The sequence below is a fragment of the Oncorhynchus nerka genome, linkage group LG22 (assembly GCF_034236695.1).
Source record: "Oncorhynchus nerka isolate Pitt River linkage group LG22, Oner_Uvic_2.0, whole genome shotgun sequence".
Classification (NCBI taxonomy): domain Eukaryota; kingdom Metazoa; phylum Chordata; class Actinopteri; order Salmoniformes; family Salmonidae; genus Oncorhynchus; species Oncorhynchus nerka.
Genome location: NC_088417.1, coordinates 64,577,060 through 64,604,558, shown reverse-complemented (window position 1 = coordinate 64,604,558; position 27,499 = coordinate 64,577,060). Strand labels below are relative to the sequence as shown.

At 43.9% G+C, this 27,499-nt stretch overlaps 1 protein-coding gene and 1 long non-coding RNA gene across 2 annotated transcripts; one reads left to right on the top strand and one right to left on the bottom strand.

The window, feature by feature from the left end:
• Nucleotides 1–5,022: 5,022 nt before the first annotated feature.
• LOC115105490 (matrix metalloproteinase-28-like) lies at nt 5,023–26,959 on the top strand. The gene is given in 9 exon segments (XM_029627598.2): nt 5,023–5,351; nt 9,298–9,374; nt 11,180–11,382; nt 22,824–23,045; nt 23,487–23,655; nt 23,657–23,730; nt 25,275–25,424; nt 25,768–25,935; nt 26,170–26,959. Coding segments are annotated over 9 exon segments (1,629 nt in total). The 5' UTR covers nt 5,023–5,183; the 3' UTR covers nt 26,568–26,959.
• Nucleotides 12,184–23,003, bottom strand: LOC135563803 (uncharacterized). The gene is made up of 4 exons (XR_010460535.1): nt 22,915–23,003; nt 21,434–21,515; nt 18,778–18,894; nt 12,184–17,961 (listed from the first exon to the last, which is right to left on the bottom strand). It is a non-coding gene; the product is annotated as an uncharacterized LOC135563803 (long non-coding RNA).
• Nucleotides 26,960–27,499: the final 540 nt, after the last annotated feature.

The window sequence follows — 27,499 nt, the reverse complement described above, 5'->3', positions numbered from 1 at the left end:
CAAATGTTTCGTGCATGCCGCCACCTACTGTGCGGGAGTGTGTGGTCCATAACTTTTTAATTTTTTAATTTAAAATGTAACCTATATTTAACTAGGCAAGTCAGTTAAGAACAAATTCTTATTTACAATGATGGCCTAGGAACAGTGGGTTAACTGCCTTGTTCAGGGGCAGAACGACAGATTTTTACCTTGTCAGTTCATTGTCAGCTTTACATTTTGTGATACAAAAAAAAAACGAATTGCACCACCAACCAACCCAACACATATATACCACTATTTCATAAAAGAAGAAAACACCACCTCATTTCACTACTTTGGCTATAACTGATCCGAAGGTCTGGGAGGACGGGGCTTTATAATTCAACACCTTAACCCAAGTACGTCTCTGCAGTTGCCACCACAACATCTATTATATCTATATATAATATATATATATATATATATATATCTAACCTATTCTCGCTATACACCAAGTCACTTGGCTCTGTCATAACCTCACATGGTCTCTCCTATCATTGCTATGCAGACGACACACAATTAATCTTCTCCTTTCCCCCTTCTGATGACCAGGTGGCGAATCGCATCTCTGCATGTCTGGCAGACATATCAGTGTGGATGACGGATCACCACCTCAAGCTGAACCTCGGCAAGACGGAGCTGCTCTTCCTCCCGGGGAAGGACTGCCCGTTCCATGATCTCGCCATCACGGTTGACAACTCCATTGTGTCCTCCTCCCAGAGCGCTAAGAACCTTGGCGTGATCCTGGACAACACCCTGTCGTTCTCAACTAACATCAAGGCGGTGGCCCGTTCTTGTAGGTTCATGCTCTACAACATCCGCAGAGTACGACCCTGCCTCACACAGGAAGCAGCGCAGGTCCTAATCCAGGCACTTGTCATCTCCCGTCTGGATTACTGCAACTCGCTGTTGGCTGGGCTCCCTGCCTGTGCCATTAAACCCCTACAACTCATCCAGAACGCCGCAGCCCGTCTGGTGTTCAACCTTCCCAAGTTCTCTCACGTCACCCCGCTCCTCCGCTCTCTCCACTGGCTTCCAGTTGAAGCTCGCATCCGCTACAAGACCATGGTGCTTGCCTACGGAGCTGTGAGGGGAACGGCACCTCAGTACCTCCAGGCTCTGATCAGGCCCTACACCCAAACAAGGGCACTGCGTTCATCCACCTCTGGCCTGCTCGCCTCCCTACCACTGAGGAAGTACAGTTCCTGCGCAGCCCAGTCAAAACTGTTCGCTGCTCTGGCCCCCCAATGGTGGAACAAACTCCCTCACGATGCCAGGACAGCGGAGTCAATCACCACCTTCCGGAGACACCTGAAACCCCACCTCTTTCAGGAATACCTAGGATAGGATAAAGTAATCCTTCTCACCCCCCTTAAAAGATTTAGATGCACTATTGTAAAGTGGCTGTTCCACTGGATGTCTTAAGGTGAACGCACCAATTTGTAAGTCGCTCTGGATAAGAGCGTCTGCTAAATGACTTAAATGTAAATGTAAACATCTATTCTCTGTGATTTAAGTTCAATTTCTGTGGTACATTTGATAACCATGGCAACGAATGCTAATGTAACAGTTGTTAAAGTACTATGTGAATTTCACCAGGTTCATATATTAATATGTTGTGTTGATTTGTTATGCATGCCTGCATCCTGGGAGAAGGGGAGTGTGTACTTACGTTTTGCCCTGCGTGCTCGTGCTCAAATCATTTTGATGCACTGAGAGAGAAAGAGGCGACGATTCTCAGAACATAAGTGCTCTACAAATGTTTTATTTACTTTTGGATGCAGATGCAGGATGCAGAGAGTGAGTTCTGCTTGATTAAAACTACCTGAATTCCAAAGTCCACGTTTATAGTCTCAATCAACCACACACAACGCAGAGTTACAGCGGTGCAGTATAGCACCGGCTACACTAAGAAGCCAACCTTACTGAAGCACACATTCGTATCACTCTGTATTAGCCTAGGCCTACTACATTTTACATTGACATTTTAGTAATTTAGCAGACACTCTTATCCAGAACAACTTACAAGAGCAATCAGGGTTGGCGCCCCCTTGGTTTCGTGCCGTGGGAGAGATCTTTGTGGGCTATACTCAGCCTTGTCTCAGGGTAGTAAGTTGGTGGTTTGCGGATATCCCTCTAGTGGTGTGGGGGCTGTGCTTTGGCAAAGTGAGTGGGGTTATATCCCGCCTGGTTGGCCCTGTACGGGGGTATCGTCGGACGGGGCCACAGTGTCTCCCGACCCCTTCTGTCTCAGCCTCCATTATCTATGCTGCAGTATTGTGTCGGGGGGCTAGGGTCAGGCTGTTATATCTGGTGTAATTATCCTGTCTTATCCGGTGTCCTGTGGGAATTTAAGTATGCTCCCTCTAATTCTCTCTCTCTCCCTCTTCCTCCCCTCCTGGAGGACCTGAGCCATAGGACCATGCCTCAGGACTTCCTGGCCTGATGACTCCTTGCTGTCCCCAGTCCACCTGGTTGTGCTGCTGCTCCAGTTTCAACTGTTCTGCCTGCAGCTATAGAACCCTGATCTGTTCACCAGACGTGCTATCTTGTCCCGGACCTGCTGTTTCGACTCTCTCTCTCTACCGCACCTGCTGTCTCGAACTCTGGTTGCTTGACTATGAAAAGCCAACTGACATTTTCTCCTGAGGTGCTGATCTGTTGCACCCTCTACAACCACTGTGATTATTATTATTTGACCCTGCTGGTCATCTATGAACGTTTTAACATCATGGCCATGTACTGTTATAATCTCCACCCGGCACAGCCAGAAGAGGACTGGCCACCCCTCAGAGACTGGGTCCTCTCTAGGTTTCTTCCTAGGTCCCTGCCTTTCTAGGGAGTTTTTCCTAGCCATTGTGCTTCTACATCTGCATTGCTTGCTGTTTGGTGTTTTAGGCTGGGTTTCTGTATAGCACTTTGTGACATCAGCTGATGTAAAAAGGGCTTTATAAATACATTTGATTTGATTTAGGGTTAAGTGCTTTGCTCAAGGGCACATTGGCAGAGTGTTTACCTAATCGGCTCAGGGATTCGAACCAACAACATTTTGGTTACTGGCCAAACGCTCTTTAACCGCTAGAAAGCTAGGCTACTACTCACCTTTGACCCATCCTCTTCTACTCTCTTCACTGCCTCAGCATACGACACCTTCTGTTCTACTCTGACCTCAACCTATCTCTCCCGCACCAGGCATTTCTGATCCCCAGTAACATGGGCACCCCCACAATTGACACCCACAGTTTTTTCCACCAGTACTACACATTCCTTTGTCCCATGCCCTCCTGCACACTTTTCACATCTCGGGAATCTCCCTCCTACACACTGCTGCAACATAACCATAAGCTTCGCATCTAAAACACCTTTGTGGGTTTGGCACAAAAGCTCTCACGGGATAACTGACATATCCTAACATGACTTTGCCAGGTAAAGACTCTCTGCTTCAAAACTCCAAAGGACCAAGCTCGCCACCAGGTCTGCATCGCAACAAACAGCGAGCATCACAGACACAGAGAATCTTCCATTTCAGTTGCTCCACTTCAACACTTAATGCCACCAAAGTAATCACTCCTTTCAAAGGCTCACTGCTCTGGAGAGCAAAACAAGTCACAGGTCTTGTCCCGAGACATGTGATGTTAAGCACCCGCTCCCTCTGGGCAGAAGAAACACAGAAAATCAAGTCCACTTTGAGCCACCTTCACCGATTTAACAGTGTCCAATTTCTTTTCTACCCAGCCCGAGACTACATATTGGTCAGCCAAATGTCACTCTCACTGGGCCAGAATCATCCTTTGCATGACCATCTGGTCGAGGCTCGGTCTTCACCACATCTGCCACCGCAGGTAATTCATCCTCAATCTCATCAGGTTAAATGTCTAAGCCATCAGAGACAGCACAGTGCGGTTTGTAGTACTTGGCCCAAATCTTCCTCAACACACATCTTCCCTCTGCACTTTTCTTTTTTCCTCACTGTCTATTAACCACATCTATCTGTTCATCACGCTCATGCCACACCTTCATCCGCCCTATTGTTAGCAGAACACACACCGATGGCCTTTCAACAATACCCAAATTCTGTTCCTTCGCCCAATTTAGTAGTCTGGCTATCTCTTGCCTCTCTATTCTCACAAAACGTGGCAGTCATCAGCCAAGTCTCCTCTTTGTCATCCCCAGAACGCTCACTGGGAGTCGCCACGTTCCCAGCCAAAAATCCCTGACGACGTTTCAAAATGGTCATCACTAGTTACCACATGCAGTTACGTCACATGTGTTTTGCTGGTGGTGGGTCAGGGAAATTGCCATGTCATATCCATTCAACCAGCTCAAACATTAATGGATAATATAAGAATCTTTGTCGATATCAAATATACTTTCTGTGAACAGTGAATGGTCTTCAAAAATCCAGTGAGATTGTAAACTTGTCCTGCCAGTGCCAACTATTTGAAATGGCAATTTTTTAAATGTCCAGAGAAAAAATACTTGAAGCACAGTTTATGGGACTTGGTCTTCAATAATCAAATTGTGAACTATTTGAAATGTACGTTTTATTCAGCAGCAATCCATCTGGGCAAATAATTATATATTGATTTCATAAAAAGGCAAATAAATATCCGTTTCAATGGTAAAGAATGAAAATAATAAAACCAGAAATAACAATAACTGATTAACACATTTTGAACAAATAATAACACTGTTTTTGTTATCTTTAATACATCGGGAAATATTAACTTATTTTAGAAGTAGTAAAGTGTAGAAAGGTATTTCTTCAAGAAAATGTGTGCGTGCGTGCACTGGCTTCAGCTATAGTATGTAGTTTAGTATGAGGAATAGTACTATTCAGCAGGCACACTAATTATTACCACGTTATTACTTCTTTATTTCCTGCTGTAAGGTCAGGTGCTACCAACCTTTCTTTCCAGGACGTCACAGGCGTTATTAATCTAACTCGAATGCAGCTATGGAACTCCATATTTAGTCCCAAGACTGAAGTTGTAATTCTGTTGGAAACGAGGCACATCATTACATTTTGGAGGCGGTGTCTCTGAGCAGACTCCTCGCAGGGTGGCGCCAGATACAGACGGCGAAATGTAGACATCTCGATATCAAATTAATGTCTTTCAGGATATTTTGTCAACACGTATGTCAATCATTTAACGTGGCCAAGTATGAGGACTTGCGTTGTCGTTGTCGGCAAGATGAACATTTTACCTGAGAAAACTTTGAGGACATTCGTGTTGCAACTTTCTTGTGTGCTGCTCACGTTGAAGGCAACCGTTACCGTTGGCTCACCTGTGCTGCTAAATCTCCCGTCAACACCTGAGACTAGTGCTGAGGTAGGTTATGCAAATTACCTGGGAAATCATGAATTATGGCAAGGACTAGCTTTCACTTTTGAGTGTAATAAATGATGCTCAATTGTTTGAAGAAGGCAACGGGTATTATACTGCCATTTACTTTCCTGTCATTACAGTTTCACCCAATACTTTCCCCACTTCTTCCTCATGTCTTACTCTTATTCAAAATTCTATCATTTCTATTACTGAGAGTTGTTTTTATTGGAAGCACATTACTGTATGTGATAACTAGGCTATGTATGAGGCATGTTATCTTAACTCTGGCAGTTACTTTGATTCCCTCACTGCTTGGATAACTCTCAGCAAGGCTTTACCACGTAGCAGAGCTCAGGGTTAGTTGACCCAGTCAGACTATTATGACTTTGCACACAAAACCGAAGTTGTTCCTGACCCCAGCTTGCCTGGCTTCCCTGACCTTAACTCTCTGTAAATCTGCCCTTTGGATTCCTCCCCTGGCCTCCCCTCCAGTCCAACATTGTACCCTGTTGCCCTGGCTCTACACACCCTTAGTCCCAAACACATGACATGGGTAACATGGGATAAGAAAATGGAGGGCCACTAGTATTGTGACCAGGGCTCATTTGGATGACTGTGCAGCCTGCTTAGCACAAACACATGTATATGTTCATTATGTTTCACCACAACATGGGTCTGTCTTTAGATGTGGTGCCGTTTAACATTTATTTATTTATTTTACCTTTATTTAACTAGGCAAGTCAGTTAAGAACAAATTCTTATTTTCAATGACAGCCTAGGAACAGTGGGTTAACTGCCTTGTTCAGGGGCAGCATGATGTTTACACAACAGGCAACCTACTACTTTATGGGTATAGGGCATATAAATCCTTTGATGATGTTCTGGGAGAGTACCTTCGCCTTAGAGAAATGCTTGTCGTACACCAGCCTGGCCGCCGAGCCATACGAAACATACTTTATGTATTTCTGAGCACCTCAGAATGATTAGTATGATACCTACTAATGGTCTAGTTACTATAGACAGAAATGAAAGTAGGGAGGTTGGTCGGGGAGGATGGGTAGGTGTAATCCGCGACCATCTAGCAATCCAAAGGTTGCATGTTCGAGTCGCATCAGGTCAACTGTAGAATTTTAGCTAACCCTTCACCTAACCCTTATTCTAAACTTAAGACAATTCACCTAACCACCAACGTAAATTCTCCCCATAAATTCTCCCCTTTGTTGTTAGGGCGCAACAAGCAACCTGCTCTCAGAGAAAGACGTAGAATACTATACGTAATACAAGACATATGTTAAGTTACATCACCCAATTTGTATGCGATTGTACAACCAGCTAAGACATATGATACTCTAAGTCTTATAATGCGTATGATAATGTACGATCGCTATTCCATTCATAATGTAACCTAAAGTAATGTAATATCATACTAAATGGAGTGTCACAGATTTAGCTACAGAATAATACAAGTTTCCAAGAGACCATGTTGTATACACAGGAACACTCAAATCAACAAACTGTTGCCAGGCGTAGACTCCTTTAGATGAGGTTTACTTGTGGACTTATTGTCTCCATATATTGACTACAGATATGCTTCTGGAATTGTAGAGTTTTGATTCATTTAGGATTGTTAAATGTGTGATACTGGTCACTTCTCTTGTTCTGTGATACTTCCCACACAATCCAATTGACTTATTCCCCTGTCCCCTCTTTTGTTTTGAGTTTCTATTGTCCATGATTGCACACTTCACTGTCATTGTCATGCACTTCTGTTGAAATAAGTAATTGACAAAGAACTCTGATGTCTGAAACAACACTGAACTCTATTTGAGGTTGAAGGGGTCATGAGCTTTCTGTTCCATTTGACCTATGGTTGTTCACCTTCCAGATAGTGAAAGTCAAGTGAAAGGCTCATTGTGTTGGTGTAAACTAGGAGGCAAGTGGCAACAGGAATTGTAGGCCTCTCCTGCTGGAGGAATGTTTTCTTCCACTGAGCATCCTTCCACCGAAGAAGCCTTCATCTTGTTTAAAGCACAATAAGTGTCTAACTGGAAACAAAGCCTGTGAATTGAGGGTTTGTATTACCAACAAGTAGCTATTTTTCTGCTTCAAAACTTCTAAGGGTCTGTATTTGTGGAAGCTTGGAAAATGTCAACCTTTGGTTCTCTTACTCATAGAGACGACAAGATTGAATGGCTCCGTTTTCATTCTTTACGTCTGCATTGCGTCGTAAAATGTCGGTCCCAGTTTCATGGTTCTTTACTTCACACAACTGTCATTCCTTTATTGGGAATTGAGCTTTTGATCAACAAAGTAGGCTACATTGTGAGCTCTTTGTGGTTTAGCCTAATTGTAGCCTTATTCCTAAATTTTCCCAGTACAGTACAGCCCATTTTCCACTTTTATAGTTTGTCACAAAAATTACGAAGAGTATAGTGAACAACAGAGAACTGACTCATTTGCCGGGCTGAATTTTAATTTTAGATCCATGCCCTGGCACTCTGATCTACCAATGGTCCATTGTATTTGTCTGTTGAAACTCTGTATCATCTAGCATGCTTTAGATCAAGCCTCATTCAAAACCCAAGACTACCCAGTCAATTCAACCCGTCTGGTTTTCTTTGCAATTAAAATGGTCTGTGGAGTTCCACTCTAATGCAGAGGCGCTCTCCCTAGTCTCTATCCAGCTGTGCTGGCTGGTTTCCATTAGGCATCCATTTAAGGGACCTGGGCCACGGAAGGCCCAGGGGAGTGCCGCGTATCATCACCCAGCTGCAGAAGTGGGCCTGAGTGCCACATCCCACAATGCACTCTGCTCGCTCCCAGCTGCTCATGGGAACAGCACTGGCTGGAGGCCCTCAGGGCCTAATCAATCCAATCATAGAAAAGTATGATGGGTTGTTCCCCCACCAAACATCTCTGACAGCGGTGTGAAACTTCTCAATGGCATCTCTGGTGTTGGCATCTGCTATAATGATTCTAAGACCACTTACCCCTAATTTGAGTCCTCCACTGCATTCACTCAGTGCTTGATGATGTTTCAGGTTTTTTTATACCAGCCCAATGCTTCCCTCTCTCCCCTTCAGGCTGTCTTGACCATGGTATTTTAAATCATTCAAGTGTTGGAGTCTACAAATTACTAAAATACTTTGTAGGGGAGAGTGGGGAAAGTTGAGCTGTTTTTACATTCACCATCACTCCATCTAACATACATATATTTCAGGATGTTGTGTATCCATGGAAATCCTCAAAAATCTACTCAGTTTTGAAAACAAAGCTTGTCCAAAAAAATACATTTCACACATTTCTATACTGAATTAAATATTACCACTACCTTTTTAAAACCATGTCTATCTTTATTTTCCAAACACAATTCAACATAATCACGTTTTAAGCATGTTTTAACAAACACTTTGTACTTTTGTCACACCTTTAACATAGGCCAGGCCCTGTTGTTACCTCAAATCATATGATTTCCATTACGCCTGGGAAGAAAACACTTACATTTGCTAAACTTCCTATTGGCTTAACTTATCCCATGGCTATTGGCTCAACTTACCCCAAGGCAAACATTTTGACTATATTAGCCCACACAGCTACAAGGATGCAATTTCATGCTGGCTTTAGGACCTCATATAGACCCCAACTAATGTATAGAACAATCTTAAAATGATCTACTTTGGTTAAGATACAAGCATCATGGACCTAACTTCCTTACCACTTTTTCCATATGGCGTATTCCTTCACAGGCTCCTTGAAATGACAATCTTTTCTTAAATATTTGGTCAAATGATGAATTTTATGTATAGTTTCCTAGAAAAAGGGTGGCTAAACTTAACCCTTTGGCTCAATTTACCCCAATTGATTTGTTCCCTTTCCTTGAACATAGTCTATGGTCCAGGAGAGAGTGTGATACACATTCTGAATTTATATGTTCTGTTTTCCTGTATAGACTTTTCTGGAGAAGTATGGATACCTTGAGGAGGAGAGTCACCAACACAATGATACTGAGGTCAACACAGCTCTCAGGTACAACAAGGCTGGCATCTTTTAACCTACCAGAAAGAGCACTTTACAGTAATAATGGGAAATTAGGGACATTTTTAATCGAGTGTGGTCAATGATTGATTACAATGTATTGGTTGTTACAGAATATGCCATGTACATTTTTCATTGACTTTGTGTACTCACTAATTTCTCAGAATGTCAAATCTGAGAAAAAACTTTAAGTTCTGGGAAAATGTTGACAGCTTTACCAAAAGTGTGTCCCATTCCCCAGTTGTGCTTGAGTGAAAAAGCAAGCACACGTCTGTTTTCACAGTTGCACTGTGAGTTACTGAATATTTGGAGAAGAAAAGCCTAACTCATTTAAAAGATTTATCGAAATGTATTGCATGTTTATTTTCTATCACAAAGCAAAAGCTTGGTTTCCCTAATGGAAGTAAAAGTCTGCCACCAGAGCCTGGTATTTATCCAGGTGATATGACACCGATTATTTATGCTGATATTTAAACTACACGCATTTGACACTAATGAAGAGCTAGACGATGCATTACCCCCATGCTCAGCAGGTTTAGAACCTTCAATGGAACAGTGGAATGTTTACATACTGTTTTACCCACTTCATATGTATATGCTGTATTCCAGTCAAGGCCATCGTATTTAACTATTGCTGTACATATACTATTGTACGTATTCCTCATATATACACCACACACACACACACATATATATAGTGTGACGGATCAGCAAGACCGAAACACCTTAACACAGGCGGGAGGCATGAATTGAACAGACCGGAGGCAGTGGTTGTAGTTCCTCTTCTTTTGTATTGTCACTCAACGGGTTCTTTCGCCCGACAAAATAATTCCAGTATAAGGTAGCGTCCAACTCTGAAACAGCGTAAAAAATAAACCTAAACTAAGCAGCTGACCAAAAGGCCGTGGCCAAAAAGGGAACACAAAACAACAAACGGCTCCCTTCTCTTTAGACTATTGTCTACACATGCTTCCCTCTATCTATAGCCTGCCTTGTTTAACGTAGAGCCAAGGTGCATCAGATGACGCCCCTTTCTCTGAGGTAGGCAAGTCCGACATCCTCACCAGTCCCCGTGTCTGCTCCTAATCCACTTCGAGCTCATCTCCTGGCACACCTATATAGAGGGAGACACCCAGCTAATCAGTGGGCTCAGGTGTGTACTGTACTAATTGGCTTTACACTGAGTACCTATCCCCTGAGGAGGGTGCTGTCATGTTGTCTTCCTCCGGCTGGTCACTGAACCCTCACAATACATAGTCTATATTTCTTCATTTCCTTATTTTACTTTTTAGATTTGTGTGTATTGTTAGATATTACTGTCCTTTTAGAGCTAGGAACACAACCATTTCCTTTTAGAGCTAGGAACACAACCATTTCCTTTTAGAGCTAGGAACACAACCATTTCCTTTTAGAGCTAGGAACACAACCATTTCCTTTTAGAGCTAGGAACACAACCATTTCCTTTTAGAGCTAGGAACACAACCATTTCCTTTTAGAGCTAGGAACACAACCATTTCCTTTTAGAGCTAGGAACACAACCATTTCGCTACACCTGCAATGCTCAATATGTGTATGTGACTAATAAAATGTGATTTGAAGGTTTGATTTCAGTTGTAAAGAACACTCACTACCATCATCACATGTGGATTACTGGTAAAGTGCTGTATTGATTACATAACTTCTTCCGGGTTTGCAACTTTTTGATTCTACTTGCTCTCTGGATGTGCTCTCCGATCTTTGTTTGCCGTTCACTCTTCTTTTATCATTCATCCATCTCTCCTCTGTCTGCCTCTCAGGGAGTTCCAGTGGCTCACCCACCTGCCAGTCACTGGGCGTCTGGACAGTGACACACGGCACCAGATGGCAGAGCCCAGGTGTGGGGTGAGGGATGACAGGGGCCAGCAGGCCTGGGCACAGAAGGTCAACAGGATCTTCCATGGAGGTCTGACCAAACCTAACAGTGGACAGCGTCTACGCAGGAAGCGCCATAGCCAGCTAGGTTAGTGGCCAATCCATGGACCTCCTTTAGCTGATTTGGGCTCACTTCTGGCCAACTTCAAACCAACCTCCTAGATATTACTCCTTTTTTATTCCTTCCTTGAAGATCAAATGATTGATTGAAATGTAGTTGGCCCATACAGATGGACTTGATTATACAGGTCATATTTCAAGAATAGACTGATATAGCAATGCCAATGTGATTTTATTGTCTAGAATGGAGAGGTCAAACATGTTGTCAGGCTAACTAATCTCATCAGCTGGACCGTGACTCGATACTGCATCCTTAATTAAATGATCATCTAATCAACTATTACCATTTATTGAGGTCATAACATTGTTGTTTGCTCAATGACTCCCAATGGCAAGCTGCCCTGTTGGTTTCCTCAATGACCAAATTCTGTTTTAGGGGGTTATCAATTGTTAGACAGGGAGTCTCAAATCCCAGGCTGATTTTCCTTGAATCAGTCCCAAAATGGGCTTTGAGAGCTCCACTGAAGGACTCTGTAGTGGCAGTCAACATCCATGGCCATGTGCTTTCTGTGGTTGATCTCTGTTAGGGAGTTCACTACAAACTGTAAATCAGTGGGGGGGGGGGATCATGCCGTTTTTTTTCTTATGAACATGGCCTTATTTCTATAACAGCATATTGGATGACTGTCATTCATATTCCATTCACCCAGCTCAATGTAACATCCATAGGTTTAGGCTACTACATGATGCTACAATTCTCCCTGTACCCATCATGAGGTTGAATGAAAGTTTACAATGTAGGTGCACAGGTTGAGAGAATTTTGAGTAATCAAGGTGACAGACAGTGACCCATTTAATAACGCCTTGCACACATCTTGACAGCATCTAGATGATGTAATCATTAGTCCAACAGTTGCAAAGAAATGTACATATGTTTATCCCCATTTCGTTCCGTTTTCTTCCGTTTAAGAAATGTTTTTCAACAGAATTGGCACAATGAATACACGCATACAAACACAGTTCACTTTCATACCAGCCACATACAACGGCTCCTTGTATATATTATTCCTTCTGGTATCTATCTACGCGCTCTCCTTTTCCCTTGTGGACTTCAGTGCACAACACATCAGCTGTCTGTGAACAGGTGGAAAAAACCTTTAAGCCAAACCTTCATATCGCTAACCACACACAGCCTACTGTACATCATTGTCACATCATAGTCAACATAGCTACTAGAACTAATGCATTAGTAAACCCGCTACAATCATGCAGTACAGTGTACAGTCAACAGCAAGCAGTTTAGCAGTTACACCAGCAGGCCCTGGTGGCAATACATTTATAAAACCTAAAGCTTACCTTGACTTGGAATAGTTCCAGTGTTGGATAGCCATAGCCAGCTAGCTAACATAGCATCTCTCTCTGTTTGAACCAGGTGTTTGAGTAGGGTAAACTAGCTACTGTAGCTGCATTCGATGCTAGCTAAGTAAGTGAAAGTTTAAAAAGTATATACTACAAAATATAGCTAGCTCTCTCTTTCATTCTCTCTCTCTCGCTTCTCCTTAATTTTGGAAGAAATTAATTTGTTCAAAACTGTTCCATTGTCTTTCTCTCTCTTTGAGTAAACTACTCACCACATTTTATGCACTAGAGTGCTAGCTAGATGTAGCTTATGCTTTTAATGTTTTTAATTTTTTTATTTAACAAGGACAGTCAGTTAAGAACAAATTCTTATTTACAATGACAGCCTACCCTGACCAAACCCTAACAGCGTGGGCCAATTGTGCGCCGCCCTATTGGACTCCCAATCATGGCCGGACGTGATACAGTCTGGAATCTAACCAGGGACTGTAGTGGCACCTCTAACACTAAGATGCAGAGCCTTAGACCGCTGCGCCACTCGGAAGCTGGATTAATTCTCTGATCCTTTGACTGGGTGGACAACATGTCAGTTCATGCTGCAAGAGCTCTGATAGGTTGGAGGACGTCCTCTGAAATTGGTCATCATTTCTGTGTAAATCTATGGAAGGCGGTGAGAACCATGAGCCTCCTAGGTTTTGTATTGAAGTCAATGTACCCAGAGGAGGACAGAAGCTAGCTGTCCTCCAGCAATGCCATGGTGCTACCCTACAGAGTGTTGTTAAGGCTACTGTTGACCTTCATGGCAAAACAGTGTTTTATTCAATTATTTGGTGACGTGAATATATTTAGCAAATCAAATCAAATTTATTTATATTGCCCTTCGTACATCAGCTGATATCTCAAAGTGCTGTACAGAAACCCAGCCTAAAACCCCAAACAGCAAGCAATGCAGGTGTAGAAGCACGGTGGCTAGGAAAAACTCCCTAGAAAGGCCAAAACCTAGGAAGAAACCTAGAGAGGAACCAGGCTATGTGGGGTGGCCAGTCCTCTTCTGGCTGTGCCGGGTGGAGATTATAACAGAACATGGACAAGATGTTCAAATGTTCATAAAAGACCAGCATGGTCGAATAATAATAAGGCAGAACAGTGAGGTGGAAGTGAGGTGAAACTGGAGCAGCAGCACAGTCAGGTGGAAGTTGAAACTGGAGCAGCAGCATGGCCAGGTGGACTGGGGACAGCAAGGAGTCATCATGTCAGGTAGTCCTGGGGCATGGTCCTAGGGCTCAGGTCAGTTGAAACTGGAACAGCAGCATGGCCAGGTGGACTGGGGACAGCAAGGAGTCATCATGTCAGGTAGTCCTGGGGCATGGTCCTAGGGCTCAGGTCCTCCGAGAGAGAGAAAGAAAGAGAGGAGAGAATTAGAGAACGCACACTTAGATTCACACAGGACACCGAATAGGACAGGAGAAGTACTCCAGATATAACAAACTGACCCCAGCCCCCCGACACATAAACTACTGCAGCATAAATACTGGAGGCTGAGACAGGAGGGGTCAGGAGACACTGTGGCCCCATCCGAGGACACCCCCGGACAGGGCCAAACAGGAAGGATATAACCCCACCCACTTTGCCAAAGCACAGCCCCCACACCACTAGAGGGATATCTTCAACCACCAACTTACCATCCTGAGACAAGGCTGAGTATAGCCCACAAAGATCTCCGCCACGGCACAACCCAAGGGGGGGGCGCCAACCCAGACAGGATGACCACAACAGTGAATCAACCCACTCAGGTGACGCACCCCCTCCAGGGACGGCATGAGAGAGCCCCAGTAAGCCAGTGACTCAGCCCCTGTAATAGGGTTAGAGGCAGAGAATCCCAGTGGAAAGAGGGGAACCGGCCAGGCAGAGACAGCAAGGGCGGTTCGTTGCTCCAGAGCCTTTCCGTTCACCTTCCCACTCCTGGGCCAGACTACACTCAATCATATGACCCACTGAAGAGATGAGTCTTCAGTAAAGACTTAAAGGTTGCGACCGAGTTTGCGTCTCTGACATGGGTAGGCAGACCGTTCCATAAAAATGGAGCTCTATAGGAGAAAGCCCTGCCTCCAGCTGTTTGCTTAGAAATTCTAGGGACAATTAGGAGGCCTGCGTCTTGTGACCGTAGCGTACGTGTAGGTATGTACGGCAGGACCAAATCAGAGAGATAGGTAGGAGCAAGCCCATGTAATGCTTTGTAGGTTAGCAGTAAAACCTTGAAATCAGCCCTTGCTTTGACAGGAAGCCAGTGAAGAGACGCTAGCACTGGAGTAATATGATCACATTTTTTGGTTCTAGTCAGGATTCTAGCAGCCGTATTTAGCACTAACTGAAGTTTATTTAGTGCTTTATCCGGGTAGCCGGAAAATAGAGCATTGCAGTAGTCTAACCTAGAAGTGACAAAAGCATGGATTCATTTTTCTGCATCATTTTTGGACAGAAAGTTTGATTTTTGCAATGTTACGTAGATGGAAAAAAGCTGTCCTCAAAATGGTCTTGATATGTTCTTCAAAAGAGAGATCAGGGTCCAGAGTAACGCAGAGGTCCTTCACAGTTTTATTTGAGACGACTGTACAACCATTAAGATTAATTGTCAGATTCAACAGAAGATCTCTTTGTTTCTTGGGACCTAGAACAAGCATCTCTGTTTTGTCCGAGTTTAATAGTAGAAAGTTTGCAGCCATCCACTTCCTTATGTCTGAAACACATGCTTCTAGCGAGGGCAATTTTGGGGCTTCACCATGTTTCATTGAAATGTACAGCTGTGTGTCATCCGCATAGCAGTGAAAGTTTACATTATGTTTTTGAATAACATCCCCAAGAGGTAAAATATATAGTGAAAACAATAGTGGTCCTAAAACGGAACCTTGAGGAACACCGAAATTTACAGTTGATTTGTCAGAGGACAAACCATTCACAGAGACAAACTGATATCTTTCCGACAGATAAGATCTAAACCAGGCCAGAACATGTCCGTGTAGACCAATTTGGGTTTCCAATCTCTCCAAAAGAATGTGGTGATCGATGGTATCAAAAGCAGCACTAAGGTCTAGGAGCACGAGGACAGATGCAGAGCCTCGGTCCGATGCCATTAAAATGTCATTTACCACCTTCACAAGTGCCGTCTCAGTGCTATGATGGGGTCTAAAACCAGACTGAAGCATTTTGTATACATTGTTTGTCTTCAGGAAAGCAGTGAGTTGCTGCGCAACAGCCTTCTCTAAAAATTTTGAGAGGAATGGAAGATTCGATATAGGCCGATAGTTTTTTATATTTTCTGGGTCAAGGTTTGGCTTTTTCAAGAGAGGCTTTATTACTGCCACTTTTAGTGAGTTTGGTACACATCCAGTGGATAGAGAGCCGTTTATTATGTTCAACATAGGAGGGCCAAGCACAGGAAGCAGCTCTTTCAGTAGTTTAGTTGGAATAGGGTCCAGTATGCAGCTTGAAGGTTTAGAGGCCATGATTATTTTCATCATTGTGTCAAGAGATATAGTACTAAAACACTTGAGCGTCTCTCTTGATCCTAGGTCCTGGCAGAGTTGTGCAGACTCAGGACAACTGAGGTTTGGAGGAATACGCAGGTTTAAAGAGGAGTCCATAATTTGCTTTCTAATAATCATAATCTTTTCCTCAAAGAAGTTCATGAATTTATCACTGCTAAAGTGAAAGTCATCCTCTCTTGGGGAATGCTGCTTTTTAGTTAGCTTTGCGACAGTATCAAAAAGGAATTTCGGATTGTTCTTATTTTCCTCAATTAAGTTAGAAAAATAGGATGATCGAGCAGCAGTAAGGGCTCTTCGGTACTGCGCGGTACCGTCCTTCCAAGCTAGTCGGAAGACTTCCAGTTTGGTGTGGCGCCATTTCCGTTCCAATTTTCTGGAAGCTTGCTTCAGAGCTCGGGTATTTTCTGTGTACCAGGGAGCTAGTTTCTTATGAGACATTTTTTTAGTTTTTAGGGGTGCAACTGCATCTAGGGTATTGCGCAAGGTTAAATTGAGATCCTCAGTTAGGTGGTTAACTGATTTTTGTCCTCTGGCGTCCTTGGGTAGGCAGAGGGAGTCTTGAAGGGAATGACAGGAATGGAGGTGGTCTTTATCCTAGTGAGATTGCTAAGGCGAACACCGCCATGTTTCGTTTTGCCCAACCTAGGTCGAGGCACAGACACGGTCTCAATGGTGATAGCTGAGCTGACTACACTGACTGTGCTAGTGGCAGACTCCACTATGCTGGCAGCCTGCTGCCTGGCCTGCACCCTATTTCATTGTGGAGCTAGAGGAGTTAGAGCCCTGTCTATGTTGGTAGATAAGATGAGAGCACCCCTCCAGCTAGGATGGAGTCCGTCACTCCTCAGCAGGTCAGGCTTGGTCCTGTTTGTGGGTGAGTCCCAGAAAGAGGGCCACTTATCTACAAATTCTATCTTTTGGGAGGGGCAGAAAACAGTTTTCAACCAGCGATTGAGTTGTGAGACTCTGCTGTAGAGCTCATCACTCCCCCTAACTGGGAGGGGGCCAGAGACAATTACTCGATGCAGACACATCTTTCTAGCTGATATGCACGCAGAAGCTATGTTGCGCTTGGTGATCTGACTGTTTCATCCTAACATCGTTGGTGCCGACGTGGATAACAATATCTCTATACTCTCTACACTCGCCAGTTTTAGCCAGCACCATCTTCAGATTAGCCTTAACGTCGGTAGCCCTGCCCCCGGGTAAACAGTGTATGATCGCTGGATGATTCGCTTTAAGTCTAATACTGCGAGTAATGGAGTCGCCAATGACTAGAGTTTTCAATAAGTCAGAGCTAATGGTGGGAAGCTTCGGCGTCTCAGACCCCGTAACGGGAGGAGTAGAGACCAGAGAAGACTCGGCCTCTGACTCCGACCCGCTGCTTAATGGGGAAAACCGGTTGAAAGTTTGTCGGCTGAATGAGCGACACCGGTTGAGCGTTCCTACAGCATTTCCTTCCAGAAACCGTGAGAAAGTTGTCCGGCTGCGGCGACTGTGCCAGGGGATTTATACTACTATCTGTACTTACTGGTGACACAGACGCTGTTTCATCCTTTCCTTACACTGAAATTACCCTTGCCTAACGATTGCGTCTGAAGCTGGGCTTGCAGCACAGCTATCCTCGCCGTAAGGAGAGTACAGCAGCTGCAATTAGAAGGCATCATGTTAATGTTACTACTTAGCTTCGGCTGTTGGAGGTCCTGACGAATCGTGTCCAGATAAAGCGTCCGGAGGGAAAAAGTTGAGGGAAAAATAAATAAATAAATATATGAACGGTAATTAAAAAGTGAAAACCGTAAAGTTGTCAGGTAGCAAAATAGGTTGGCAACAAAACGCACAGCAACTCGAAAACAAGCCTGCAAGTTGTGACCGGAAATGACAGGACATAGCATAGTTTTATCTTTTATTTCACCTTTATTTAACCAGGTAGGCAAGTTGTCATTTACAATTGCGACCTGGCCAAGATAAAGCAAAGCTGTTCGACACATACAACAACAGAGTTACACATGGAGTAAAACAAACATGCAGTCAATAATACAGTAGAAAGTCTATATACAATGTGAGCAAGTGAGGTGAGATAAAGGAGGTAAAGGCAAAAAAAGTCCATGGTGGCAAAGTAAATACAATATAGCAAGTAAAACACTGGAATGGTAGATTTGCAGTGGAAGAATGTGCAAAGTAGAGATAGAAATAATGGGGTGCAAAGGAGCTAAATAAATAAATACAGTAGGGAAAGCGGTAGTTGTTTGAGCTAAATTTTAGATGGGCTATGTACAGGTGCAGTAATCTGTGAGCTGCTCTGACAGCTGGTGCTTAAAGCTAGTGAGGGAGATAAGTGTTTCCAGTTTTAGAGATTTTTGAACTTCGTTCCAGTCATTGGCAGCAGAGAACTGGAAGGAGAGAGGAAAAGGAAGAATTGGTTTTGGGGGTGACCAGAGAGATATACCTGCTGGAGCGCGTGCTACAGGTGGGTGCTGCTATGGTGACCAGCAAGCTGAGATAAGGGGGGACTTTACCTAGCAGGGTCTTGTAGATGACCTGGAGCCAGTGGGTTTGGCGACGAGTATGAAGCGAGGGCCAGCCAACGAGAGCATACAGGTCGCAGTGGTGGGTAGTATTGTAACGCATGTCGTCTGGGGAAGGAGAGGAGGACCAAGGTGCAGCGTGGTAAGTGTTCATATGTTAAATATTTTAATGAGCACTGAAAACAAAACAATAAAAAACCAACGAACAGTCCTGTAAGGTACAACACTATACAGAAAATAACCACCCACAAAACACAATGGAAAACAGGCTAACTAAATATGGTTCTCAATCAGGGACAACGATTGGCAGCTGCCTCTGATTGAGAACCATACCAGGCCAAACACAGAAATAGAAAATCATAGACAAACTAAGATAGACAACCCACCCAACTCACGCCCTGACCATACTAAAACAAAAGACAAAACAAAGGAACTAAGGTCAGAACGTGACAAGTATATGGGGCTTTGGTGACAAAACGAATGGCACTGTGATAGACTGCATCCAATTTATTGAGTAGGGTATTGGAGGCTATTTTGTAAATGACATCGCCGAAGTCGAGGATTGGTAGGATGGTCAGTTTTACAAGGGTATGTTTGGCAGCATGAGTGAAGGATGCTTTGTTGCGAAATAGGAAGCCAATTCTAGATTTAACTTTGAATTGGATATGTTTGATGTGAGTCTGGAAGGAGAGTTTACAGTCTAACCAGACACCTAGGTATTTGTAGTTGTCCACATATTCTAAGTCAGAGCCGTCCAGAGTAGTGATGTTGGGCAGGTGCAGGCAGCGATTGGTTGAAGAGCATGCATTTAGTTTTACTTGTATTTAAGAGCAATTAAAGGCCACGGAAGGAGAGTTGTATGGCATTGAAGCTCACCTGGAGGGTTGTTAACACAGTGTCCAAAGAAGGGCCAGAAGTAAACAGAATGGTGTCGTCTGCGTAGAGGTGGATCAGAGACTCACCAGCAGCAAGAGCGACATCATTGATGTATACAGAGAAGAGAGTCAGTCCAAGAATTGAACCCTGTGGCACCCCCATAGAGACTGCCAGAGGCCCGGACAACAGACCCTCCGATTTGACACACTGAACTCTAACAGAGAAGTAGTTGGTGAACCAGGTGAGGCAATCATTTGAGAAACCAAGGCTGTCGAGTCTGCCGATGAGGATATGGTGATTGACAGAGTCGAAAGCCTTGGCCAGGTCAATGAATACGGCTTCACAGTATTGTTTCTTATTGATGGCGGTTAAGATATCATTTAGGACCTTGAGCGTGGCTGGGGTGCACCCATGACCAGCTCTGAAACCAGATTGCATAGCGGAGAAGGTGCGGTGGGATTCGAAATGGTCGGTAATTGACTTGTTGACTTGGCTTTCGAAGACCTTAGAAAGGCAGGGTAGGATAGATATAGGTCTGTAGCAGTTTGGGTCAAGAGTGTCCCCCCCTTTGAAGAGGGGGATGACCGCAGCTGCTTTCCAATCTTTGGGAATCTCAGATGACACGAAAGAGAGTTTGAACAGGCTAGTAATAGGGGTGGCAACAATTTTGGGCAGATCATTTTAGAAAGAAAGGATCCAGATTGTCTAGCCCGGCTGATTTGTAGGGGTCCAGATTTTGCCGCTCTTTCAGAACATCAGCTGACTGGATTTGGGAGAAGGAGAAATGGGGAAGGGTTGGGCGAGTTGCTGTGGGGGGTGCAGTGCTGTTGAAGCATGGCCAGCCGTAGAAAAATGCTTATTGAAATGCTTCCTATCGTCAGTGCAGTGGGCAGCTGGGAGGAGGTGTTCTTATTCTCCATGGACTTTACAGTGTCCCAGAATTTTTTTGAGTTTGTGTTGCAGGAAGCAAATGTCTGCTTGAAAAAGCTAGCTATCTAAAATGGATAGTTTTTTCAATGTTTCACTATTTTATTTTCGTGAAATTCACTGATGAGGATGGTCCTCCCCTTCCTCCTCTGAGGAGGCTCCACTGCTGTAAATCAGAGCCAGCATAGTACAGATGTAGGATCATAATTTGAGCCAGTTTGCTACAGCAGGAAAATAATCCAGCAGCGACAGGACATGTGAATTATTATGTGGTTATAATGAATGGACATTTTTGTAGGGTTTGATTAATTTACAAGTCTGAAAGTTCAAGTTCAATTTATAAACTTTAGAAGCCTTTTTAAACCTCAAATACACTACAAGTTTGAGATTTCCTGCATTGCAGGAATGTTCTGCAACAGGGTAAAAAAAATAATGTCCTACATCTGTATGTAGGCTATCTACACACACTGCCATTGAAATATCTTCAGGGAATTCTCCAATCTCTACTTGTGTGTGGGAAGCACACACATCCTATTTCATCTTAAAGGAGCTCCCCAGTCCCTTTTAGTCTGTGAGAACCACTGCCTAAATTATTAAGATATACAACAGTTTTTAATGTTCCGAGGGCCATATGGAGACTGCCCAACACATCTCCACTGTGTGATAGATAGGCCTACATGCTCAGTGGTAAATGGAGCTGTTTTGGGGTATTCGGGTGCTGATGTTTGTGGTCTGGATGGAGAAAAGTATGTAATTCCACACAGCCCCTGAAGTGATTGGATAATACTATAAGAATGCAGACGCAGGCGTCGTACTGCCCACTTTTCCAGCTGCAAGTTTGTACCTGACAGCTGCCACCTGCTCCCTGTGCAAAGACGCTGGGGGAGAGTCCATGGAAGGACGGCTCAGGATCCTCTGGAGCAATCCTATTTCAGAGAAATCCCATCAATATGGGTTACACACACGGACAGGATATTGAAGGACAGTTTCTGCAAAGAGGCAGTTTTAGTCCCAAATGAAACTTTACAGAATTTTAAGTGGAAGAACATGGCATTCTTTCAAATGTAAGTGAGGTACAGGAGAATAGTTATATGTATCTGTCCATCTACAGTACAGTAGTGAAGGCAGCCAGCAGAAGTCAAGGCAGGGGCTGGCTCTTACTGGCTCGTTGGTCGAGTACCAGAGAGACGCAAACGATTGAACCAACAGCTCATCTCGTCTCACCAATGAGGCATGCTGGAACAGTCTTAGCTCATCTAGTCTCACCAATGAGGCTTGCTGGAACAGTCTTAGCTCATCTAGTCTCACCAATGAGGCTTTCTGGAACAGTCTTAGCTCATCTCGTCTTACCAATGAGGCATGCTGGAACAGTCTTAGCTCATCTAGTCTCACCAATGAGGCATGCTGGAACACACTGTAAACATTGAGATCTGAGAGTTTTTTTTTGTGTCCTGTGGAGTTGTTCTCGATACATTTTCTTTCAAGGAGTGCTAGCAAAAAGGTTCAACCTTGTAGCGTTTTCTTCTCTATGCGATTTCACACATGCTCTTGAAATGTGTTCGTCACACTTTGGCTCTAAGCTCATACAGGTGAAGAAGACCATCTCTTCCCACTGGTCTGTGCCTCTGTTAAAAACCAGCGTTTATCCAGACACGTGTGAGGTGGCCTTGCTTAGTGAATGTGTCTTATTGAAGAATAATCTGCTGCAGTCAATTGACAAGGTTATTTTTATTGCAAAGATGCATGGAGTTGTTTTGACACTAAAATAATTGATTTATTGCCTTAGACAAGCACTCCTACCAATCCTACACAGCAAGAGCTCTTCTGAATTAGTTGATAACATTTTTAAAAGTTGTGTCACTGCTGTAACCACGAGTAATGTAATAAACATTACTCTCTCTGCACTTCGCCAAAGGATTCACCCTTATTGTTAAAAAATAAACACTCACATCCCCATTACTGTGATTTGCAAACGTCCCTCTCTCTCTTCTCTTTCCCTCTCCCTCTTTCTATCTCTCTCTGTCTCCTTCTCCCTCCCCCTTATACTCCTCTCTCCCAGCTGCATGAATGACAATCTGAATCTTACCCAGCACAACAGTGCTCCCAAAAGTGGGTGCTAGTGACTCATTTACCATAACTACTCTTTTTCAACGTTCATATAATATCTCACTTCTTGGTCATGAGTCCCCCTTGCTCCTCTATATTCATCAGTCCACTATCTCATCTCCCTGCAGGTGAGAGGTGGCACAAGCGTCACCTGACCTACCAGGTGGTGAACTGGCCTGGCCACCTCCCTCGGGGTCAGGTGGCCCTAGCCGTACGCACCGCTTTCCAGCTGTGGAGTAACGTTTCGGCCCTGGCCTTCAGAGAGGTCACCCAGGGGTCAGCTGACATCCGGCTGGCCTTCTACGAGGGGGACCACAACGACGGCATGGGCAACGCCTTTGATGGTCCAGGTGGGGAGCAGAGCAGTATCACTTTTAGTAGTGGTTTGACATTTTGACTGATTCCTGTCAGTTCATAGTTTACCTAAAGGAAGGGAGAATGCATTTTCAAACAGGGCAATTTCCAAAGATCAATTGGGTTCAGCTGTGAAAGATCTCGCCTCAGCTGTCACAATGTTCACATGCTTACAGATCCCTCTTGCCTGGTCTGAGAACAGCCACTAGCATCTACCGCTTTAGTGTTTCCAGATTTTAACGGACCAGATAATCATAAGAAACATGTTGATGGTTCCACCTAGCCTGAAAATGAGAGTCGAGAAGCTTCTACCATATTTCTTATACCTGCCTGGCTCCTTCAGATTTGCACAGTTTGAAGGGGTATGGCAAGGGGTTGTTTTGGGAAGCTTCTCTTCCACCCCTGAACCCTCTGTATGTTTTTGTTTTTACCCCCAGGAGGTGCCCTAGCACATGCCTTCTTCCCATGCCGAGGGGAGGCCCACTTTGACATGGCAGAGCGCTGGACACTGAACGGCTACAAGGGCCACAACCTGTTCATGGTCATTGCCCACGAGGTGGGCCACACGCTGGGCTTGGAGCACTCTCCTGTGCGCCACGCTCTCATGTCCCTACTACAAGAAGCTGGGGAAAGCCACGGTGCTGAGCTGGGATGACATCACTGCTGTACAGCAGCTCTATGGTGTGTAGGCCTACTCCACTCTGAGAGAGGAACATTAAAGTTATTTGAAATTCAATTTGAATTTGAACATTATTTTTAACCAGTCACTTTACATGACAACTACTGCTATACAAAGAAAATGGCCCTAGTCCAAAGCAAAGTTACACTGAAGTGGAAGAAGAACTTGAAGAAGAGGAGCGAGAACATATGGAGGCAATAGTCAGTGGTCAGGTAGAGGAGGGAACAAGGTTACACAAGGGTGATGAGATGATGATATAATGACATTGAGACCTCACGCTGAACTTAGTCCACAGATCTGACTAGAGATCAGCATCCGTTTCTTTAACCCATCACCATCTGCTGTGCTCTCAGTCACCATGACATCATAGTGTCCGACAGTCCCGACCACCCTGTGATATATGAAGCATCAACTGAGAAAGCTAAAGGAGGGAATCTTTTCATATTAAATGTGTATCTTAAGCTGGTGCATTCATTACAGGGAATCACACACGGTAGCATAGGCTACTGTTTAAATGTACATTTTTCCATCCAACCGCTCTAATGCTGTACCCAGAGGGATGTCCAAAGATCACTATATCCCAGAGCCAGACTTCCGGCAGCTGGAGACAGTGTTGATCAGTGTTTTTTCCCATCCTCTCAAGGTCACACCAAAGTAAACAAGCAACTTCCTCGCACATCAACGTTTCCATTTAGACAGTATAACAGGGAGAAGCCAGACAAACTATCTCTCCATGTTTTGTCTTGCTCTCCTTAGGGATGCCGATTTTATCAGACCTTTACACAAATGTTTGCTCAACGTTTTCCAAACAGAACGGGTGGGCAACATCTGGAGACAAATCAAAGGAGACGTGTCTGCGAGTCAGTGGCATTGTAAAATCATTTGGCTCTCTTTACTTCTTTTGGCATTGGAATACAGTAAATTTAAAGGCAGCTCAGCTGTCAGTATCTCAGCACTCATCTGTGATGCATTGGGTTTTCCATTCTGCAATGTTATGGCGTGCCAAATCTGACAATTAGTGTCTTTTGTGTATGTAACCTCTCAAACTTGCTGTGAAACAGGCATATAGGTCTTATCTGCACCCACTAGGCAAAAACTGGTTGAATCAACATTGTTTCTACGTCATTTCAACCCAAAAATGTAATGTGATGACGGTGAATCAACGTGGGGAAATGATTTGATTTGAAAAGAAAGTCATCAACATAAGGGAATTTGGTCATTTTTTACCCAGCTTTTAGCCTAAATCCAATGACATGGTGACATTTTATGTTGATTTCACGTTGAATTCACATTAGTTGACAACACAACCAATGTAAATCATGAACTGACATCTGTGCCCAGTGGATACTTGTCCATAGCAGAAAGCTTTAATGGTACTCCACTTGTAAATGTACAGTCAGAAATACATCAATCAGTCAAGCTTTTTGCAGATGCACCTGGTCTATTGTAGTAACATAGAAGAATATGCATGTATATTATGTATAGTCAGAAAAGCTTGTACATTACTGAAGCTACTGTTCTTTTTGTCATTGAATGTTCTCCATAGGGAAGCCAGAGAGCGGTCAGGTAATCCAGTTGCCTGGTCAGGTGTTCAGCTCTGCTCTACGGGACTGGGAGCTGTCTGAAGGTGGTACTTGGAAGCCTGATTCCACCCCACCTCCATACTGCAGGGGATTCTTTGATGCTCTCACCATGGGTAGGACTTGATTGGTGGTCACTATCTGATCATGCTAGAAAGGCACAAAAAAATAGGCCCCGTTGAAATGAATGGCTCTTTGTCACCAGACTGGAAGTTGTACTTACCTAGCATATTTGAGGCTAGAAGCAAGTTTTGGATAAGATTTGAGGTTTCGAACAAGACAAATATGACAAGTAAACAGCGCCATCTAGTGGATTTTGGTCTATGATTGTTTTGGGACACAAGGTAATCAATCTCTTTGCAAATTACATAAACAGTAGGTTGAGAATTCTTCATTGACTTCTGAAGATGGTGATATACTCTGATTCCTGAAAATAATTCATTTTATATTACCTTGCAGACCAAGATGGTACCAGCCTAGTATTCCGTGGGGGGCTGTTCTGGACTGTGTCTCCTGCAGGCAAGACCAGCTCCCCTCTACCTCTGCAGAACCGCTGGCCAGGACTACCCCTCGCCATTGAGGCAGCTGCTTACTCTCAGATGGACAATAAGTTCTACTTTTTCAAAGGTAGTGTGAAAATGAAGACACGAGTTACCCAGCAATAAACGTACCTGAAATGATTTGTTCTTGTTATAGTAACAACTGTCCTGTATCATAGTCGGGGTTATAGTTCAGGCAGATTATCGCAGAAATGTTTCACACAGACTGCTTTTTCAGTTTGTGTCCTCATATATGTGTTGCTACATTGTAATTTCACATCTCACACTACCAGCACCTTCCTCCTTGCATTTCTTACCCCAGGTAGGCGAGTGTGGCGTTACTCCAGCAGTGGTGTGGACCCGGGCTTCCCCCTGAGGAGCAGTGAGCTGGGCCTCCCTGGACACCCTGACCAGGCCTTCTACTACCCCCGCCTGGGCCACCTGGTGGTGTTCAAGGGCCAGCTCTACTTTGTGCTCAACCTGGGGACCCTGAGGCCCGAGCCATACTACCCCCGCAGTCTGGACGACTGGAGGGGTGTCCCCCGGGGGACCAACGGAGCCGTCAGCCACCCTGATGGACAAGTGTACTTCTTCAAGGAGCGGCACTACTGGAGATTTGATCCAGAGAAAGTGCAGGTGACTGGAGAGGGGATGTGGAACACAGAGCTGGAGTGGGCAGGCTGTTTGGGAACTCACCACAGAGGCAATAATATACTGTGACCACAAGAGGGTGCTAACTAACTGATTAAAGTGGTTGGCGAAGGTACTGTGCAATGGATATACTCAGACTAAGCAATAACAAAGCTCATATTTTTTATGTTCATACATTATTATTAAATAAGTATTCCTAATCCTACTTCATCCAGTGAACCAATGCTTTTATTGGTAATGTGTTTGTTTTGTTTTAGACAGTATTAAGTCTGTATGGCATAGCCAATCTGTGAGTTATATGTGGCATGTGTCATTGTTGCACAAATAAATTATGTTTGTATGTTTTCTCTCAGACAAGTTGTTGTTGTTGGAGATGAAGTCTCTGGACTCTTTAGTAGACTATTGCATTCATAAAGACCTTTTGTATAATTATTTCATAAAATACCACATATGGCACTGTTTTTGCATTTGCGGCAATTCCTTGATGTGCTGATGATGTGACAAAGGGACTGTTACAGGGACCTCCTCTTCATTAAAATGATTCTTAAATTCTGATCATGTGAGATCAAGAGAGAGTTAGTTTAGTTGTAAGTAAGCTGCTATGTAACAATGTCTAACGCACTCTTGCATGTAGGCAACTAGCTCCTGGTGACATATCAGAGCCAAAGAGCTATTGATGAATACTAGTTGTTTTCTTCAGATTAATTGCTACTTTTTACACTTTTTGACCAATGAAATCGATATGATTTGCATCACCATTTGATTTGAACCTGTGAATGTATGCACTTCAGTGGCCTATGTTTTAATGTTGGTGCCTCGTAAATGATGTATGGATAACGTTTGATGTCTTCCTATTCCATACATGTAAACCTAATATCTAGCCCACCACCATCTATTCTGTTGATGGTGGTGAACTTTATCCCTTCCACATTCCTCAGCGGTAATAATAAACCATGCGCAAAAACGACTGAGTCGAGCTTCCCAAACTACAGTGCGTATAG